The sequence below is a fragment of the Pieris napi genome, chromosome Z, assembly GCF_905475465.1.
Source record: "Pieris napi chromosome Z, ilPieNapi1.2, whole genome shotgun sequence".
Classification (NCBI taxonomy): Eukaryota; Metazoa; Arthropoda; class Insecta; order Lepidoptera; family Pieridae; genus Pieris; species Pieris napi.
Window position 1 is genome coordinate 6,929,809 of NC_062259.1, and position 23,269 is coordinate 6,953,077.

The 23,269-nt window shown below is 32.8% G+C and overlaps 1 protein-coding gene across 4 annotated transcripts; it reads right to left on the reverse strand.

The window, feature by feature from the left end:
* Nucleotides 1-573: 573 nt before the first annotated feature.
* Nucleotides 574-22,334, reverse strand: LOC125062282 (proton-coupled amino acid transporter-like protein pathetic). 4 transcript variants are annotated; one of them, XM_047668074.1, is made up of 7 exons: nt 22,081-22,334; nt 21,904-22,012; nt 5,579-5,664; nt 4,078-4,218; nt 3,649-3,921; nt 2,849-3,406; nt 574-2,679 (listed from the first exon to the last, which is right to left on the reverse strand). In XM_047668074.1, the coding sequence occupies exons 2-7, from the start codon at nt 21,961-21,963 to the stop codon at nt 2,265-2,267; spliced, it is 1,533 nt and encodes a 510-aa protein (XP_047524030.1). In that variant the 5' UTR covers nt 21,964-22,012; nt 22,081-22,334; the 3' UTR covers nt 574-2,264. The 4 variants fall into 4 exon arrangements, with proteins under 4 accessions (XP_047524030.1, XP_047524029.1, XP_047524031.1 ...); XM_047668073.1 differs by having other exon boundaries at nt 21,904-22,333; XM_047668075.1 differs by lacking the exon at nt 22,081-22,334 and having other exon boundaries at nt 4,967-5,664; nt 21,904-21,967.
* Nucleotides 22,335-23,269: the final 935 nt, after the last annotated feature.

The window sequence follows — 23,269 nt, forward strand, 5'->3', positions numbered from 1 at the left end:
TTTGCTCCTCTAACCCTAAAACCACATCTGATAAGACTACATGCATAAACAACACTCGCGTCAGCAGTTTATTTCATAACTGAACCTATTGCTAACAGCGAAAGTAAGTGAGTTAGTGAAACAAGATCCTACATTAAGACTGTCAAAATTTGGAAAATTACTGTAAAAAACTTAGTGCTATGAAAAATTATAGAAAAATGGTACTATGAGATGTTTTTGAGCAAATTATTGTGGCGTATTGCACAAATGCATCTAAATTTTTCAGTATCTCTGATGTCAAATAATTATTACCTTTATAACTAAGTATCGACTTTGTTTGCGTGGATACAGGAAAGTGAACGGACAACCATTTAACATTGTAATATATTATTATATTAAAAAATCTTTGAAAATACTTCGAAGCTCGATGATTCTTACTGGCGCCAATTTCTTGACTAAAGAATAAAAAACATCAAGTTTAAACGTTCACATTGGCTAAATTAAACACTTTTCTTGACTTTAGATACTAATTACACGTTTTTGAAGATAGTTCTTATAGAATTTCTTGTACTCAGTCGTGAAATAAAACAAAGGTTACCCTTAAGCTTATTTATTTAATACTGTAACAAAACAGAGTCCACTCCTTTATTAAGTAAGCGGAATGGTATACTGAATTTTACTTAATAGTAAAATGTATATGAAATACAGTTTATAACGATCCGTTTTATTGACACAACCTTACGTTAACTAATCGTTAAAAGCTGTATTTCATATAGTGAATGTGTAATACTTGCATTATAAAACTAAAATGTATCTATATCTATGAAAATAGGAATGATTCTCTTTCATTAAGAAAACCTATGAGACATTTGATACAAAATAATTGTATTAAAGTTTTACGAAAATAGTGAATTTTGATGATATTTTAATTACACTAATAGTTCCATTATATACTATTTTTTGAGAAAACTGTGTTTGAGCTCTTGTATATCGTAGATAAAAATGCATTCACAATTTGCCTAAAGCCATTACGGACAGTTAATGTAACAACGATATTGTTAATATAATAATATATGCTGGTATGATTTTGAAAGAAAACATCCAATTTGGGCTGAGAAATACAGAATTTTTTTTTTTTTTATTATATGAATACAAGAAATTACTATTATATTGAATACCTACTAACATCCCAAAATTACTTAATATTTCTTAATGAAATGGTAAGAACCATTTCATTAATGTAAAAATTAAGTAGTTGAATATGCAATTCTTGAAAATAATACTTATTCAGCAATTAAACAAAAAATTATACTAAACTAGAATAGCATAGGATAATAAAAACGAGGCGATATTACTTTCTATTAGTTCTATAGACTATTCCAAAATGGTGCATTTTAACAATCATAATTATTCTTAAAGGCACTAATGTAAAACTCAGTCATTTATTTTAACTGCCTTACTCAAAGTATTTTTGTTATGTATTATAATTATCCCTTTGTTTAGTAGAAGTTAAATGAACTGGATAATAATGCCCGTGGTTTTGACTCATAAATATATCTTTTAATGTTCCACGTAAGTTTTCATTTCAGCTAAGATATAAGATACGATTGACTTTTTAGCAGATCTTGAGATAATATGTACTACAATACTATATGCTTGATAACTCATTGCATTTACGACCAATAATTTTTAAATAGAATGTACTCGTATAACTGATTTAACAGTTTAACCTAATAAAGTGTTTGTTTAAAAAATATACATATTTATCAAGCATCACAGTCAACTTTTAAATACATTCCTGAAATTATAAATTATTTATGTATTACAAAAACATTAAAATACAGTAGGTATTCTCAGCATATTGTCAACGTTTTCAAAACGAATAAAATAATTTTAGTATATTACGCAATGTAATTTATGCTTTACCTAAACTAATGATTTATCACATTTCATTAATGCACTAGAAAAATTCTCACACAATTCATTAAGTTATATATAATGATCCTACCTACAGAACGTTTAACCTATTTAAATGGCTACAGAGATTCGGGCTACAAAACTTTAGAAAAACAGCCTTCTAGACAAAATCAAGTCAGGTAATAATCGTTAATCTCAAACAACAATATTTGAACGCATAAACCTCAACGGATAATATCTAACACACAATTCTTTAAATTTATTTTAAATTGTATTATTTGTATAAAATTGAAGTAAAATGAAATTATAAGATAGTAACCCTTAACAATTTTTTGAGCCTTATATTTTATAGTCTTGTCATTGATGTCTTACTCTTCTCCTTTGATTATGTCTAAAATGCTTACATAGGCACCGGTGAGGAAACCCAGTATTCCGAATGATACCAAGAACATATTTTTCCATAGGACCCAATTGAGACGGCCAAGCCCGTTTGGCCTGTCCCAATAAGTAACGGTTTCAATGACAGCAGGGAATATAAGACCCAAGAAGGAGAGACAGACAGCACCAACAAGAGAGATGAAAGGTCCAAGATTAGGTATAGCGATAGCAATACCGAGTGTTATTATTATAAGTGCAATTCTTATAGAATATTCGGCGAGGTTTTTCTTAGCTCCGAATCTGTGGCGTATATTTTTCCAGATTATTTCCATTGGCACGTAGAACTGAAGACTATATGTGAAGAAAATGGCTACAGCGATCATCAACTTGACACATTGGCCCAATCTAAAAAAAATATTATTATGAATTTTAGTATCACAAATTTAGTTGAAAACGGTATAAATTTTATGACGTTCACGTTTGTATAAGATATGTACGAACGTGGGACGTGTTACGTATACTATGTATATATTAAATTAATATTTTAAAATATACAAAAAATATTTATGCTTACACTTCATCTTGTGGCAAGTTCAGGGTAATACTTCCATAAGTTCCATCTCCGTACTTCAAATATCCGAAGAATCCAACTAAAGCGTAGAGTGATACGACAAAGAACATCCCGGTATTGAGCACTCCAGGACATCCGATGAAATGAGTAGGAGTCTTCATGTTATTTTCAAGAGGCATTACAACACCGATTCCTTCCAAGGCGAATATAGCCGTGCCGAAGAACGTTGGGAGACGGGCGACACCCGCAAACTGTTTTCTTTCACTAATAGCAGGAATATCTTGAAAGAGATAGTAGAATGTGATAACCATTCCAGTTCCCACCAAAAGATTCGCAATCATTGAAAATGGAGCCAAGTATTTCAGATTTCTAATGAGATTCATTGAAATCAAAAAAGGAAGAAGAACTGCCATATAAATTCTGACATCTACATCGTGGGGTGCCCATTCGCTATCAAGCGTGTAGTTGTCTACAACTTGCTTTATGTTTTTTGACACGAACACGATATACACGCAACAGCATCCCAGTAAATCGATCACCAGAAACCAGTTTATCATAGCTCTGAAAATAAAGAAAACGAGATTATAGTGTGGTGTCCCGTGTCACATCTTGGGTTAGTTGACACATTCTTATTTGTAAAATTACGATGTGAATCCAAGAAACTGGTTAAGTTGGAATCGACTCTAAAACAGTTGTAATTTTTCAAATATCGCGTAATAATAAATTCGAAACAATTTTACATTCCCAAAGTTTAAGTTAGAAAGACCTACTACATATTATCGTGCAAAGTCAAAACTACTTACTTGGCAAGTCGTGAGAATTTATGTGCAGCTGGAGGTCCAGAAAGGAAGGCAGCTTCCGCTGTTTCAGCAAAACCAAGGGATGGTTTTTGCATTCTCTTACAGAGCTCATGAGATGTTTTAACAAGGATATGAACACAATATGTGCAAATTCCACCGATGAGGAAAGTTGCCACCAATCCAAAGTAAAGCCCCGCATTCATGAACGCCATTGGCATAGCCAATATACCACTGCCTAATGATCCTTTTAGCAAGTGAATTAACGTATCCATGTCCCTGTAAATGTAAAAAAATACAGATTTATCACAACGAACAAGTAACCACAAGTTTTTTTATGAAATACTTTGCCGGAACCCATCCACTCATTTTAATTTCATTTCCATGAAGTTACCTTAAGATTAATCTATGATAAATTTTCAAATTATGACTTACGATGTAGGGTGAGCCAGTTTTCGGTGTTCAAACGGATTAAAGTCCTCATCTCCTTCGATATCTCGGCCTGGTATCTCCATAAGAGGGAGTGTTGATCCCGCTTGTTGTTCCACAGGGATATCATTTGGATCAACTTTGTATCTGTGAGCATTTAATAAGATAAATTAATGATTCAGAATATTAAATATTAGATAGTGTTTAAGGTAGCTGTGAGTTTAGTGTAGTTTTGTATACAGATATAAAGCACAAAAGTAATGATAATATGTCGCGTGGTTGAACGTGGCGATACAATAAGCGCGTTTTAAGGTGGATATGAAACGTTAAAATCGAAAGTGTGTATGGTGTTATGTTGATTCCTATTGAAGCTACGAAACGCGGATTCATGTCAACTTTTAAAGTTTGTTGTCTATTATTATATACGGTATCACTATAACGTAAATTAGTTTAGTTTTGTTTGAGTATTTGATGGTGGTGTGTTTTTGTATTATGGTCTCCAAAATATGTAAATTGTGACAAATTGTAATTATGCGTTGCACTCTGTTAAGATTTGGCATTTACAAAAAAATGACCCTATCTCAAAATTCAATACAGCTTTACGTTAACGAAAGGGCGAGTAGCGTAATTCGTACTTATGGAGCAGCAATTTTGACACCGGAGTGAATTCTGTACCACTAATTAAAAAAACATAAAGCTAAATTAAATTTGTACAAAATAAATGATTAAGGGTCAATCCCGAACCTGAACAGAGATAGCGCACGGGACGGAGAAGCCGTCAAGGCATATCTGCATACTTCGGCTTCAACTGCCTTAATTATTATTAGTATGCTTCAGATTTACCAATACCAAACAATATAAAATAAAATTGAAACCATAAAATGGAATGATGTACCGGTGTATGAGTCCATAGCGAGATGATCAAGGTCGTCGAGCGACTTAGATCTCGTGGAAGCTGCACGCATCTTTCCAGATCGTCCGAACGGCGACGAGCGTTTAATTAGCTCGTATAAGGAGCAAGTACTTAACAGTCAACATACAATATAAAATACCATTTTAACGACAAAAATCATTAAAATATGCAATGAAAAATGTGAAATAGACCTGTAAGTGCAGCGGTCCAGAAATCGCAAAAATTTCTAGGACCCAATACTAAATCTGTTAGGCATGATAGATTACTAGATAATATTTTCTTTTTCATTGTCCTGTTGAACAAAAATATATGAATATTATTACAATTCAATTTCACGAAAAACTATGTTTACATTAGGTCACACACTAAATTTTGATAACTAAATGGTCTACAAGCTGTGAACATGCTTTTGAATTTATGAGTTTTTTCAAAACTAATCATATTCAATTTAAACAAGCAATAATAAAATGAAAAGACACTTGGCTATTTTATTAAGACACAAAATGCATTTTCGGTTAGTAAAATCGATGATTGATGCTCATGTAAGACCGATAATGTGATGCATAGACGCATAACACTGATACTGATACTTACTTGACCATGACGACATCAGATAAGTCATTTTTGACTCCCTTTTTCTTTGGATCATACTCGGCTATCATCGGCCGCAGTTGAGGTTTCTGAAACAATTTGAAGATTTATATTAATTTAAGTGTTCATTCAATCTCGAACTTCATTCACTTTACAAAATGGCTTGTATAGTTTTCAAAATTTTAGAATAATAGCCATTTTGCCCTCAATTTTATTTAAGTCTCTGAAATATTATTTTGATAATTTGCAACAAAGTTGTTTATCCGTCATCGTTTGTTTAAATTTTTTTACATGTTTTGGAGTGTGTGACGCCAAATGACGTTAAACTGGCATCCAGGTTTGGGGCTCATAATACTCGTGATTTTGCCACGTGATCACATCAGAGTTATTTTGGTGGGATATAAATAGGCAACGCTCAAAATGAGCGAGGAAGCCGGTCACGTTTTGTTCAAAAGAACTACAAGACATATAGTTGCTTTAGGTAATGATGATACCACGAACCTGCTTCCCATAATATTATAATGAAACGGAGCTTTTAGTATATATAAAAAAAAATATATGTTTATTATGGAACATAAGATACATGTATCACTTATTCCACGTCATTAAATTTGAATTTGTAGGCATCCCTACTCATCGGCAAAGAAGACAGAGGGTGTAGGCCGAGAGAAAAAGCTGGCGTAAAAAACTCTCGGTACTCTTTTAAAATATCAAATCATCGAACAACACTGATTTTAAAACAAATATCGCAAATTAATTAGAGGTAGCCTGTCTAGCACTAGTCCCAGGCCCTTTTATCAACTAGATAATCGTTGACTTTATAGTAAGCCTTTTTACACAGCTTTTATTTAATACATTTCTTAAATTTATTGAAAGGCAGAGATAAAAGAGCCTCTGGGATTTTATTAAAGAAGAGTATCCCTTTACCCAAAAAAGAATTACTAACTTTAGATAGTCTAGTACGGGGAAATTGTAATTGTAATTGTGAAAATATACATAGATAACATATTTACTACTGAGCGCTTTGAGCCTGTTGTGGAGAGGGTTAAAATATTATTAAAAAATGTGACACAATTCAAACATTACTACTGGTTGTTGTGTAACTTTCTAAAGGTGTCAAAATAACCTGAACTTTGACTACCCCTTTAAGTTGACCATGAGTCACAATCGGATTGAAGCTAATGGTATGCATACAATTTTATTCCCCTAACTGAATTGAATTACAAAGCAGATAAGTATATGTATTTTGATAAATTTTAAACAAAGTTCAACTTTAAATGGATAGGTTAAGATCCTTTATTGATTGTGTGTGGTACTTTGTTAGTTCGTCCACTTAACGATCGCCCCTTGAATAAACTGGATTGTACTGGTTACCAATATTAAATTGGGAAGGAATCGGGAGCTATTTCGCTCGGTAGTTGTTGAATAAATCTAGAATTATGTGAGTAACTGCTAAATGCAGTATTGAACATGTAGAAGTTGCATGATCGTGACAATTGAATTGTAACAAATACAGCATTGTCAACAAAGAACAACGGCAGCACGATATTCGATGGACATAGTGCGCTCTAATATAGAGTTTATTATAATCTCCGTCACGAGATACTAATAGGTAAAATAATCTTAAGATGTGACGCCGATACATTATGTCTTGACAACAAGTGCGCATTAGGTTATACAAGGTCATACTTTGGGAGTTTTATCTTGACACACCTCCCAAAGCTCTACGTCTTTCAACAGTCATCTAATCCATAACGAAATGCTTATCTGTTGCTATTTATAATCATTCGTCAACATACAACGACGAAGACTGAAACGTTAACAACAAAATTCGTAACGTGTTGAACAACCTCAAAATACCCTTATTTAGTGTGTTTACTGTTTCAAGTAAGTAGATGTTCTAGAATCGGTTTCTTAGTGTTTCTTTATCAAGACCGTGAGTCTGAGTAATTGTTTGCTCAATCACTTATTCATTTTCCGGGGTTTAATTAGCAGTTGGTGTGATTGATACCCTTTATCGCATCGCAATATCATCTTAAAATATAAATTTGTTTATAAAAGTTACCATTTGGAAGATGTTGTCAAAACGTTTAGGTACGTTCAACTTTTCCAAAATAGCCGGTAGTATTGATAATTTCACTAGTGGCAATGTCTTTAAAACATCAATCTTTATTGAAATTTTAAATTTACGTTTGGCCACTTCGTAATTTTGGCTCCGATATGAGATTAATAGGTATAAATTGTCATCATGACGACAACTTTACTAATTTTTTTATCAAGTTATTCGTACTTCTGTTATAGGCATATTTTGGCACTATTTTACATAGTCTAATGTTTGAACCACGAAGGCGAAAGATGGCTGGAGGAGACTTTATCCGTGGATACTTCATATAAATATGAATATAACTTTTATTTTTACCTACATCTCGTATATGTGTTTGTATTTTTATGGAATAAAATATTTGTATTATTATAACGTCTACACATACACTGGACTCTTAGAATTTATATCGTATGTATAATAAAAATTGCGAATCACACGTCAATCTCTCAATAAATCTAAGCCGGATGCCAGTGATTTAGTACTTACTGTAACAAGGACAGGGACAAGAGGGGGGTCAAAAAACAAACGGAAACCTCACCAAGAACAATGCCTTAAGAATTTAGTAAAAAACTTATCAAGTGTAAGCTAATTTCTTATTTTCATAAACAAATTGAATCAAATAACTTTTACAAAACATATAAAACTCCTGTGAGTTATTAGAATTCGGTATCACCTGCGTGTGTAAACGGGGAGTTAATTATTTGCATTAAATTCTTACTTACAAACAGGGCTGCTGTTTATTATAATCAAGATTTTCAAAAATTATAAGCAGACCCTGTGTGTGTGTATTTAAAAAGAAATTTTATGTAAACACTGACGTTAAAACGTGAGCCTTAAGACAGAGTTACCTATAGCATATCCATATATTAATTGTATTTATATCCATATATTATTCTACGTGTATTATTACGTTTTGAATGTGATAGATTATACATATATACCTGCATTCTTATTTTTGTGGATAAAGCTAGGTAAATTTATTGGAAGAAAAAACAAGTGAATCAATACATATTTTCCTTTCTCTTTTATTAGAAAGATAAACAGTTGCAACTCAATCGTAGGTTATCCTAGACGCCGCGAATCTCATAATTATTTATTAATAAACGACGTACTTATATAGTTATAAACGCTTAATATGTTGTGTCAAACTCTCTCTCTTGAAGTTATATATATTATGTTACAATAAATGTTCAACGACAGATGTACGTACTGAAGTCATGGTAACAGTCAATTGAAACGTTGATTGTCAATCATGATTTAAATTATTCAATTCTGTAATATCAATCGCCTAGAGAGCAAAAATTTTATATTATTTAAGGCAGCAAATGTACCAGCAAACTCATGGACTAATTTGTGAACTTTGTTTTTTTTACATTTAAATACATTACAATAGAATTATTATTTGCATAAATGTATACTAAAGTATGTTTTAACGCGATAATTAAATCTAATTAGATTTAATAGATTAAGTGTATTGTTACCGTTGCGTTGGACAATACCATTTCAATAGTACGGAAAACTAAAAAAAAATCTCAAGGAAACCAGGTTAGGTATCTTTTACCCGACTACGACAGACACATCACCTCCTTGTTTAATAAAAAAATTAATCAGTGGCACAACAACCTTTTTAAGTCTAATTTCTGTATCTGTTTCATGATCATTTGTCAATCTAATAGGGAAGTAGGTGATTAGCCTCCTGTGGCTAACACACGCTGTCAAATGTTTTATGTCGGGTCTAAGACAAGCCGGTTTCCCCACGACGTTTTCCTTCACCGTTCGAGCGAATGTTAAATGCGCACATAGACAGAATGTCCTGTGGTGCACAGCCGGAAATCGAACCTTCCTCAGGGATGAGAGTCGTACGTTGAAGTCACTAGGCCAACACTGCTATTATCCCTTTGTTTATCAAGAAAAATTATGTAGACCCAAAATCATTGAATTATAGTCACACATTTTAACTCCAGTCTAATAAACAAATGTTCTGGACACGATACAATATTCGCGTAATCTAAAATTAGCTCTGGTTTGTACTTCAGTTTTGACATGAGTATAATGTTATGACTAATGTCCCTATAGCCATATATAAGAACATGCTTAAAAATAATGTTACTGCCAAAATTATATTTAGAAAGCCCGTGAGGCGCAGTTTCCTTAGATTATTATCATTAGCGTCAAACGGAGGTCACGCTATCCCCTATATTATAAGACGTAATAGTTGTAGGTTTTTCTATAGAAACCCAATCTACAAAAATATGAATTATATATATCGTCCTTAAAGTAGACTATTTCGCAACACATAGCTGTGACATGTGCTAATTCTAATCGGTGTTATATAAGTGATTTTTACCACAGCCCTTCTCAAAATGTTTGACTTATTTCAAATATGGAACAGAACATCTTAATTAGCAATTTTAAATGGTACTTATTGCATCCATACTTGCGTAATAATACTCTTATAATAAATACTCTACACTATAAAATTTACGTCATTTTATAAAAATTAACTTCTATAAATGTTTAATCATATTCCTAAAGGTTGCTTCATAATATAATGTTAGTTTCATAACGTCAAGAATAAAATAGGTAGCAAAGACTATTTAGTTTAATAGTCGTTATGTACTAGGAAGACACTGAAACCTACGTCACTCGATTCACATGACCTTGTCCTAGATAGCGGAAGCTGTTGCTTATGGGACAAAGGATTACTCTTATTAATTCCGCTACATGCATACAGTAATTCCGCTTTATACATACAGTATTATGAAACAGTAAACCAGTTGCATTACTTTGAATTTCGTGAAACGTAATATAAGGCGCTGTAATATGTACCTAACATGATTTTACGCGGATATATTTTACCATATCATTTAGTACTTGTCAAGATCATGTTAATATCCTATGAGTAAGGTTTATAAAAATTGACAATTATAAATAATAAACAAAATTTAGAAAACCAGCTTCAAATACCGTATATAGAGCAACTGTCAACTTTTTGATTCTATGCTAGAATATATCTCATATGGTTGATGTTCTTGCCGGGAAATTTGAAGACAAACCTCCAAACCTCAACACACGATATACACACATACTTGATAGACTAAAAAGTTATTCAATTCCGACAATTTGACATATACAAGACGGTTAAACACTGGCATATTAGACTTTTCGCAAAAATACCCATTTTGCATGCACAAATCTATTCTTCGATTCGGTCTTATCAATGAAGGTTTTGGCTGACTATAGCGGAAGGAACTATGTCTACCGCATTCGTAGATTGGCCCTTATTCTGTCAACGGTGACGACCCTGAAAGGGTCAACGTTTCTTGTTAGCTCAACAGAGGACATATAATTTTTAAGAGCAATGAAAATTTAAATAAAATTATTTAAAAAAAGAATTCACATTTGTAGCATATAATATTATACGTATTTAATATGTTTGTGTAATCGGCATGGTTCCAGGCTCTAGCCTAGTTCCAGTAGCAAGATGAATGAATAGAGTCGATTCAGGTGACGCAACTGTCTGGTATCCACCCCGTGATGGCGCCGAAAAACTTATTGCGAGGTCACCCTTATTATCGCTATTTTTGAATGTGTAATATTATTTACTCAAGTAAATTTATAAACTATTGTGGAAGAACAAAATTGAATTATACTTATACTTCACTTAAATAGCGTCTTTCTGATATATAAATGAAAAGTTTTTTTATAAAATATCTTAAAAACTTATCGTTAAAAATAATTTGGTTACATTGAAACAGCTCTTATAAACTCCTTGTAGGCGCTAGTTTATTTTAAACCTAATGGTGGCTGTACACACTCGGCGAGAGCTTCTCGCCGAGAGTCTCGACCGAGAGGACCGAGAGAAGAGCGCAGCCTGTACACACTCGTTACGTTAATTGTATTTAAAACACCGATGATAATGGACGTGGCAACCGCTGCTGCTGTTTGTCTTTGTGCAATGAGTTATTATAATTTTCTTCACGTTAAACATTAAAAAAAATACGAAGCCATGGCGAAGAAGAAGATGGTCACTATACACCGCAACAGAAATTGGTAATTAGGATCATAAAGTTTTAATATTATCCAAAATTTAATGATTGAACGAGTGTGTACAGGTCGCTCTCGTTTTACTCGCGAGACCCTTTGACTCGTGCACAAAAAACCGACAGGCGACCGAGAGAGGCGAGACCGACTGCGAGGAAGCGAGGCGAGACGAGAGCTCTACTGTACACTCTCGCCCTCGGCCTGTCTCGGGGTGTCTCGCCGAGTGTGTACAGCTACCATAAGTAATGTCGTAACAAACGATCACGTGCATACCGCATGCGCAGGAGTTTGACTAGTGTGAACGAGAACGTTAATTTTCTACAAAGTCGCTGCCATGACATTGCAGCTCTTATTGTAATAACAATACAAGCTATACAAATGTTTAGAAGAAATGCTCGCTCGCTAGAATTAGGCCCCGTTTATCGCGTCGCCTTAGACAATGCTTCAAGTTTTCATACACGAACAAAAGTGGTGGCACTTCAATAATTATAAAATACGTAATACTGCGTTGATAATTTCTAGGAATTGTGTCTAAGGAAAACTATTAACACAAATGATATTTGTGACGAAATATTTCATCATTCTTACGTAACACGAGAACAATAGAATTTATGGAATAGGAATAAAGGTACACTTTACCCGAATTCCAACAAACTATTTTAATCTCCAGTTAAAATAGTAAATTGTCCCGACGACACTCGTACTTAAGGAAAAACAAGAATGTCGAAATCCTGATTAGCGCATTTTATACTAACAAAGTCAAAATATGTTTTTTAAACGACCTTAATTAATGTTACATGCGTATAATGACGTCATGCCATTGTATTAAGAGCCATAGATATATAAATATGATGGTTTAGGCTAGTTACGAATGGCCACTGAAGATTTATGTGACAGAAATAGATTGATTAATATATATTAACATAACCGTGTGTGAATCAATTTCATATACCTTGAAGTATCGTTAGACGGTTGTAGGTACTGTTTAAATCTTTATACATATATAAAAAGGTAAATAAGTATGTTTCTATCGGTGTTTTATACCTAAAACAATTGGACATGTGTTATAAATTTTATAACCTTCGCTAGCACGCATAATCCTAAATGTAAAAGAAAAATTAAATATTTTTATAAAGTACGATTTTTTGCCTTTATTTAGATGTAAAATATAAAAAGTCTTCTCTTTCGATTAACAGAATAAATATAGGATAGCTTTATCGTGTCACAATGTTTTCTATGCGCATTATAATTCAGATTTTCAATACAATTTTATTAATTCTCAATTTGTCCTACAGAACATTGGGAAGTAAATAGCCATTGTTATAATATTTCCTATGAAAATAACGTGCCTGTGTAATGAGAAGTTAAAAAGTATGTTTAAAATAGGCATTGTAAATAATGCAATGTATGTGCGTTATCGCTTTTATACATTTACATTCTTTATACATTTTAATGATTACATAAAAAGTAACGAGATACTTTGCTGTGGGAAATGTACTTGTAATTTAAGCAGTATTATAAACATTCCAGTAAAATTCTATCAATCATCAATTTCAATATTAGTAGCTAAACGCCCAGACTTCGCACGGGCCGTAAAAATTGTTTTATTTTCAAAGCCTTCATCATAGATCATTCTAAATATTTGTGAAGATCACACTAAATTCCGAGCAGAAGTTTCTGAGTTTATCGCAAACAAACAGATTTGTTCTATACTATATAAAAGTTAGACATATTTTTTTAGGCATTATCAAACTCTACTACTTTAATCTAGAACTCAATATATCTCATCGATATCGCATTCGTAAGAATCGTTTTCGTTTGACTACTCCAACGTTCCAAATCCGACTATCCCAAAAAAGTCTTTTAATCATTTTAAGTACCTAAAGGTACCTTTGACACCGGCCAATAAATAGCCTGGCTTTCTATTGATAAAAGAATTTTTAAAATCAGTTCAGTAGATCGCGATATTTTCCCCGCTACAGTTTTACAAACCCCTTTATAATATTAGTATAGATAAAAATGTTCCCAAGGTGTCTTCATAATTCTTTCAGAAGACATAAAATATTTGCATATAGCAATCTTCCCGAGATATGCGAAATTAATCATCTAATGCGACTAAATTGTCTTTTCGAAGTAGGGGTGGCATTAAAAATATCCTAATCTCTCCAAGTGTACCATCAAATTTGGAAACGACTCTCCATTCTTCCTGATTTCGATTATATTAGATTGGGATCTGTCCCTTACGAACAAAATACCCTAATCGGAAAAACAGATTTCGACGAACTGAAAACCATCCGTTCAATGCATTTAATACTTTATTGTCTTTTCCACTTTCTTAACAATGCATCGTATTTTATAAACCTCACAAGTAGGAGTATTTGATACTGTAAACATCGCATCGCAACTGGACTCACTCAAGCCATGCAATATGTGCATGAAAATCCACATATTTTCTATTCTACTTTAGAAAAAAATTATGTAGGTATACATAATTTTTTCACAATTTCCCACATTAAAAGTTTTATACGTTAATAATTCCCCAGTTACTTCAAAAATATAGTATTTAAGGCATCGTTGTAACTAGAGTAATCATAATAATCCACCGGCAACCCTAAAGTGCAGCCTCAGATTGCATACGTTTCTTTGGTAATTTTTATTTCATAGACAAGTAAGTGATCAGCCTTCTATCTGACACAATAGATTTTTGGATTTTGGTTTCCTCACGATGTTTTCCTTCACCGTACAAGTGATTGTCAGCGAACATAAAGTGCACAGCCGGGGATCGAACCTACACCCTCAGCCACGAGGCTTACACTGCTTTTAAATATGAGTCTGTTTGTGTTAACACTATAATGAAAATATTGTGCGAGCTTGTCTAATATTTGTACGAAATTTTTGTCATAGTAGTTGCACACCAAAACGGCTTCACAGATTTTTGATAATTTGTCCTATTTGATTTGAGAATAGGTCGAGAATTTCACACTGCTACACCATTAGGGTGGGTCTAGATTTATTTCCTTTTTTGTTTTCATGCTACGTAAAGTAAAGTCAATAAAAGCGGGCTACCCCACTGCAAACTATACATAATTCTAATTAGCATTTTTATGCGACACGGAATACGTGTATAAGGTTTTTCACGTAGATTGGTTACGTAGGAATATTACAAAGATAAATTATATATAGTTACTGCAATGCAAGCAATGACAAAGTAAAATGTCGTCAGCTTTACTTCACATTATCTATCGATTGTTGATTGATTCAAATCTATTTTGTAAACCTTCTAACTAAATGTGGTTGAATAATAAGTTCCACTAGCAGTTCTTCTTATAAACCGGTACCCAAAGAAGCTATGTAATGTGTTCGTTGAATTTTTCTAAATCCGTCGATGTACTATTTTCTAAGTGGAAGCGATCAAAAGAATTAGTTATCTTATGTTACAGTATTAATCGCAGTTAACGCGTGATTCTTCTACGACTTACGTCTTTTGAAAAATTTCCCCGCTTAAACTAATATAAACAAAGTTATGTTTTTCTAGCTATGAATAAAAGCTATCATCTGCTATCATAACAAAAATCTTGAATCATCCTTTTGGTCCATACTTGTGATAAGGCGATGACGCATTATATTAATGAAATATATAATAAATTTTGCAATCTATGATGTGTATGAACTATTGTCACGAGCAGAAACTATTCAATTTCTGTAGATTTTGATATGAAGATAGTCTCCAATTAGACAATAAAGCTGCTCTAGCTTTGTATAATTATTACACGCAAAGTATATATGAATATAGATATGAACATAGTAAACTCTGTTTACATGTAACGAAAAGGTTATACATTCCTAAAAATTAAGGCAAGTAAAGCTAGAAATAAAAAACCAATTTCTACCATAAACCTTGACTAAGCGGCGCCTGCAACCTTATTGTTATTCGGCATGATATTGACTAACATTCAAGCTTGTTAGGGGAGAAATTTAAATCAACTCCCAGTATATTCGAACAAACATGTTTCGAATAAAAATTTACATATATTAAGGATTTACGGTATCAAACGGGAAAATGTGTTTATCTAAAGATAACTTTATTGATCTGTTAACGGACCACATTTTAACGGATCCATCAAATATGACGTAGGTTTTTATTAAAATAATGGACAAATAATCTAAAAATTTAATCCGAAAATTCTACGCCTCGTAGCATTTACGAGTGTTATGGATATAGAACCCGTAAATGAGATTAATGCCAAGTATACAGCAAATTGCCAAACAATTAAAAGCGTTAGTAAACAATCATAAATGACATACACTTTTATTGGTAGAGTCACAAGGACATTCTTATCTAATCTCTACACTTATGGTGCGTGATTGTACCTTTTAATCGATGGCGGAATGAAGTCATAAACGTTATCAAGCGAAAAGTCGCTGACCAGAATAATGATTCCAAGTTCCGAGTATACGGCAGCGTATTTAAAATTTTAGAGTTCAGTTAATTGTAACACCAGTTCGTAAGTTCGAGTCCCGCTTTTGCACCAATGGACTTTGTTTCTATGCGTAACAATCGCTCGAACGGTGAAGGGAAACCGGCTTGACTTAGACCCAAAGAGTCGATGGCGTGTCAGGCACAGGAGGCTAATCATGAAACAGGTATAGAAATTTGAGGCCTAGACTTAAAAAGGTTGTAGTTCCACTGATTTTTTTGAAATGAAAAAGTCATTCAAAACTTAATCAGGTGCTTAATTAATTGAATATTAGTTGTAGGTTTCAATTACAACATTGAATAATCAAAGCACTACATTGGGGCGACACAGGTCACCAGTCTTTTTTGTCTACTAAGAAATGATTGATACTTCGTCGAGAATCAAACATTTGGTATTTGGTAATGTGCTATAAAAAGAAGCACATGTCTTTGAAGATTCTCTGAATGAATTCTCCTATGTTGAGAGAAAGCGTCTCCTGAACAAGGTTAAAAAATTTAGTTCTAATCTTATTTTGTCAACAACTTGAGCTATTTTAAAATGACATTGAAAAAAATTTGGCACTACTCACAAAACAACGTGAAAATATGTTTTGAAAATGTGCTTTAATAATTATCCGCCCGAGAAATTGATAATTTATTATTTTTCTACAAGACGTAAAACAGGGAATATTCGGACCCTTCACTGATCGATTGGAGTTAACTGTATCATACAATGCGTAGATCTTCAATAAATATTCGCACAGACAGAGTGTTAGCGCGTGTGGCCTCATTAGTATTTCGAGTGCGGTAAAACAATGGCTATGTGAAAGCTGCTAGTAATCCACGTTATATACGCCTCCAGTGAATGTGGGAGTTATCATAATATCTTATACGACCTTGATTTCTTGTTACTTTTTTAATTATAAGACTAATTTTCGCAATACAAATAAAAGCCGTGCGATTCTGTTAATCCGTGAGTTCACCTCGCACTAACAACGCTCCCTTTGTAACTCACTTAATTTTACTAATCTCATGGTATTCTGTTAAGCAATTTCACATTACGTCTTGACAAGCGGAGGGAGCTTGTAGTTTATTGTTTATCAGAATGCCAAATCGTAAAATGACTGCTTCACGACTGATTTGATCGCGAAAACCGCTGTGAGAGTTCGAAAAGTGAGTTACAGAATCGCAAGGCAGCTGGCTGTATAAACCTTTTTACTAAAGAAGGCCTACTTAAATAAATACGAATAGTATTAATAAGTAAATTGATGTCTACCGTATGGTGTCTACCGTATGGTGTTTACCGTATATAGAGATTATTGAATTCACATAATTGAAAGCTTAAAAGATGAAAAGAACTTAAGATCGCTTGTAATACATCTTTACTGTCTAGCTGTATTATCATTCATCACTATCATTCAATACATATATAAATAACTTTTAAACATCATAGTTATGCGGATATTTATTAACAAAATTAGAAAGGCTAAATCCTCAAATTTTTTTCATGCTTACTTCGTTCATTTAATTCGTTGATGTCTTTTGTATTCGATTTGACTCGAGCCAAACAAAAAATTTCTAAGAACCCATATAAGTCGCACCCGTAACCGCCCGTTCTTCTCGAAAATTCAATAAGCTATTGTTAAAACATTTTAGTTTGCTTTGAACACGAACAAACTTGTTCAAAAATATTCTACGTGTGCAATTCGAATTACTTTGTTTTATAATAATATCTTTGGAATTCAATTAATATTGTATTGATTTTAGTAAATACTTATTGCTACATACTGTGAAATTATGTATTTGAATATATACCATAATTAATTTTTCTTAAGTCATCTAATTAACGAACGGTTAGACGGGAAAATTTAGTCGCGTTATAAATGAACTCAATAAATTATATTAAATATTTAACATTATTATATTCTACCAGGTCATGAACAAGATTTAAGATGTGGCCATGAACACAAGCAGAGAGAGATATAGCTATAGACGCAGCGGGTCAGTGTTCTCAACGTTTTCTTTAATAGATGTAAAATAATATCGCTGTGTGTGCAAGAGCGACAAGCTGGAGCGGGTTCGAGAACCACGGTAGGGCGATAACACATGAATCTTTTGCGTGTGTTGCGCTTGTACCGTGTTTGTATGTGTGTACGCTTCTCTATATGCGCGTGAGGAGGGGAAGCGCGCGATCGAGCTCAGTGGAATTTTCCATGGCTGTGTAATTTTGTATAAGGCGCGCCGCGTCGGCGTCCGCCGTCGCCACCGCCCGCTATACACTTCACAATAATATTTCGAAGGCCATATTTCGGCGCCACGCTTCAGTGAAATACTTTGCCCAAACGCGTATTAAACCTGGGAGTTGCGTTTGTCTCATTTTTAATGTTTGCAGTGATAGAGACAGCACTATTTTTATGTTCGATTCAAAATTGGTTCAACGTCTGAGAATGCGCCGCGAAAGTTTTTAGTAAATTCTTCAATCTATCATGAATTGGGTTGATTATTTCTTTGATTCCAAGAATCAACTTATTCAACAACAACAAAATTAGATTATTTTATGAATTTATATGTCATAATTTTGAAATGACAATCTTATCAATTCTTTTGATTATTAATTTGAAATTTGTATACTTAGTACTTTTATTGAACTTGATTTCACTCAGATAACAAATAAAAAAAAATTAAATTAAAATCAGCCGGAACTATATTTAAAAAATAAATATATTACTTAAAGAAATAAAACGCTACGCTTATGTTTTAGTCGGCAAGGTTCGTATGTATTAAAACGTTAATGAAAAATTAACGTTAAGGCTGGAAAATGTTTATCTATTTGTTGCTAAGAAAATCTCCGATTTCCTTTAACTATAGGATAAAGTTTAACATTGTGGAAATTTTTATTTTGAATTAATTAATTCGTTGATTTACTCGACTGTTGAATATAATAAAATAACAGCTATACACGATACGTTACCCGGTATCCCACCTACTAGGCAAACACTACTCTCACATCGCCTCTCTCATCCTCGAGGTCGTAGGTTCGAACTCCGGCTGTTCACTAATGGACTTTCTATCTAGGTGTGCATGGAACACTCGCTCGTACGCTGAAGAAAAATATAAGGAAACCGGCATGCCCTAGACCCAAAAAATTGCGCGGTGCATGTCAGGAACAGAAGGCTGTTCACCTTGCCTTTTAGAATAAACAAATGATCATGAAATATATATAGACATCTGAAGCCCAGACCTAAAAGGTTGTAGCGCTACTGGTTTGGAGGTTAAAAGGGTTAAAATATTGTATTTTTTTTTATTTGAAGTAATATATGATAAAGCAAGTTATGTACTTATACTGGGAGCCCAAGTATACTGTTTATTTTTCGAGGGTAGACTTCTGAGTAAATTTTTTAGGCTTAGTCCAGAATTTACTACCCCAGAAACTCAAAAACCGACCCAGGATATTCGGTTACTTGTTTATTTGGTAAAACAGAACTAGTTTCAAACTTCTTATTAGTTTTTGGATATGGGAATACATTATTTTATATTTATCACGTTAAAAGAAACACAACGTTCAAGGTTCTAGTTTCAAATTCTAATAACAGAAGAAATATTTTCAAATAGAACTCTCTCAAACAATTGAAAAACTTAAATACGTATGCAATTATAATTTAAAATAAGTTAATTACTGTATTTTTAATGAAGAAAGTAAGAAATAAATGAACACTACTAAGTAATTTCGCTCGTGTATATATAGTAGATATAGTTTACTTATATTTATAGTTCAATTTAGTTTAATAATAATTAAAATAAACATAAGTCGATATTATAACATTTACAAATTGAAATTAGCTTTATAACTCAACGTAATATATTAAATGCATTTAGGCATTTAATATATTAATGTATGTTTACACGAACAAAATTTCTGACGCAGCGAGTAATCTGATCGAAATCTGATATCGGAATTTTTATAAATTATTATTCTATAATATACCAGCTATAGCGCGTTGAAAGTTTTCTTTTATCGGTTGATATTACGACAGATATTTCTACTTTGTTTTATATTGTGTACCGATTGTTATCTTTCTATTGATAAAATCTAATGAAAATCCATTGCACATAAAAGTTCTAAGCGTAATGACATTGCTACAAAGTTCTGGTGTTCCATGAATCATTTAAGGATATTAATATAAATAAATATTATTATATGTAGTAACTTCGAAAAGGAGATATGTATTTCTATATAACCGTGATAACTTCCAAAAACTATATATGTAGATGTATACTAACATTATAAACAAACCGATTCTAATCTGAAAAAAATATTTAATTGCAATTTTATATCGAAAAAGTTTTGAAAATGTTCACTTTACTCATAATCAAATATCTTTATAGGATCGCCACAATAACTTCAGACATCATTTTAGGGATATGTACTTATTATTTTTTTTTTTTGGGCTTTTACTGTTTCCCTTAAAATTTAAATAAGTTTGTAACCGAAATCCAAATACACGAATTTTATTGGATACGTTTTGACGTGTGTTTTTTAAGATTTTCATTACTTAAATTTTGTCTCTTCCTGTCCGTGTTTAGTCAGTTTTGACGGCGAAACAAGATTGAGTTTGTGAATAACAGTGTTAATAGCATTATTTTCATTGCAAAAATCCTTAGCTTGTTAATGCTGTAATAAATTTTCTTTTGAATTCCTTAAGAATCACATGTACTGTAAACATTTCAAAAGTACTGTAAAAATGAATTCATTTTATTACTAACATTGAAATACGATGTATTTCGATTACGTAACAACACAAGGCGGTTTATAAACGGTTTTGGTACGAAAGGAAGTGCAATAAATAGACCGCGATATTCACTGAAACTAAGTCTAACTTAATAAGATGTAAACCGCAAAAATCATCACTATTACAACATACTTAAGATTGAAAAACCTCTGACAACTCTTGAAGCGTTCATTTGGAAATGCAATGTATGGAAAGTATATTGAAACAAAAGAGAAATCAAATTGCACCTAGCGTATAAACGCGAGCATAAAATATTTACTAATATTAGATAAAATCGCTTTACGACGTGGAGGACATATTTCGAATATAGGGACGCGGCAAAATGCTCTACTTACACGTTTACTTCTAGAACGCATGCTTAAATTTGAAATGACATTATCCGTATATTTAATGTGTTTAATACTTTTTATTCAAATTGTAAGTCACTGGATAATTAATGCAACCGTAAGCTGTTGAAATTTTGTAAGTACGTCGTTCTTTTAATTAACACATCATTGAACCACGTTTTATATCTAACCGTTGTTGGTTAGGATAAATAATTACGACGCTATATATGGATCTATCAATATGTAGAGCATTGTAATTTCGATCAAAAAGTTTATGAGTAAAAATTTATGTTAAACCAATGGTTAAGTATTTTTAGATACTCAGTTACTTCGGTTTTTAAGTGATATTTGGTCAGCGTTAACGTTGCTCTATCTAGCTCTTTAAATCTGCGACTATTGCAATCGTCTTTCCACACGATAAATTACTTTCATATTTTGTAAAATTACTTTGAAATTTTTAACTAAATATGTATTTGTAATTCATAATTCGCTAAGCAATCCAAACATTTCAGTTTACGTAGGATCATATAATATTCCTGACGCACGTTTATGGAATATCGCACAGCGTTATCCTAAATATATATTTATTTATAAATTGAAAAACTTACCTTAAACACTGCAGGAGCCAATGGAATGGCAGCTTGATTGTGAAGATGCTTCTTCGACATTTCGGATATTTTCCGTATACACCACCCCAAAAATAAACTGCCTTATCCGCTACAAAGAAAAAACTTTAAATTGCTCAAAAAACCGCGTAACTGAAAAAAGGTCAATGCTATAATCACCGACTCCGAAAGTTGTGATCAACTTTATGATCACTATTAAATATATTATCGATCGCCGTCTTTGCGGATTAACGTGTCTATTTAAAAATTTTGAATATGCTTTATGGCAGTGATTTGAAATGTAAAGTTGATAGTTGAACGAATAAAAAGATATAAGCGTGAGGACGTCTAATCGCTCTCACGGTTACGTCGGCAATGAGCCGTCGGTTCAAAACCGGTACCGAGTACTGGGTTATGGGTAGACGAGCAAGCGCGCTGAGCGGTGTGCGGGCTGATGTATTGTATCGGTACCGCGAATCGGCGCCATGGCCGGCCGTGGTGTTATTCATGTAATCAGCGTGACGTCAACGATTCTCTGACGACAATTTGAATTTCATAAACGTGTAGTGATGGACTAAATAACTAGAATTTTTTAAACGCAAGAGAAGATACTTATATTTAAAAAAAGTAATAAAGACGTAAACAACACGTACAAATTCCCATATAATAAAGTGGAGGTTCATGTGTAGAATAAAGTTTTAAATTACTTGTATTGACACAAGTACAAGTCTTAAAATCGTGACGACATTGTACCTCCGTTACATTATTTATAGAGATTACAGACGTGTAAACTTTGAGCATTAACAGGCGTATCGACACCATAACCTCAATTTTCATTTGTAAAACAATTTGATAAGTTTCAGCAAGTATTTACATTCTTATCCAAGAACTTTGTAAACCTAATTTTCGAGTCTCAAAAATATATAATTTTGTACGTTTATTAATATACCACTAATAATTAATTAAATAATAAAATGAAAGAGCAATCTCTTCTTAATTTCTCTTCTCTCAATGGGTACAATATTTGACAAATTTTATATCGCATCCAGCATACCAGCATACATTATCCATCCAAGAGTATATTTCGCTTTAATACGTTTACGTGAATAAGCACACTATTGTATGACGACAAAACTACTGAATAAATACAGCGCCAATTTTCCTGTGTATAGGTTTTAGTATAAAGTTTTTTTAACATAACAGGGGGCAAACGGGCAGGAGGCTTATCTGATGTTAATTGATACCGCCCCCCATGGATTCTCACATTGCTAGTAGGCTCGCAAGTCCGTTGCCGGCATTTTAAGAATTAGTGCGCTCTTTTCTTCAAGGACCCTAAGTCGAATTGGTTCGGAAATATTTCAGTGGATAG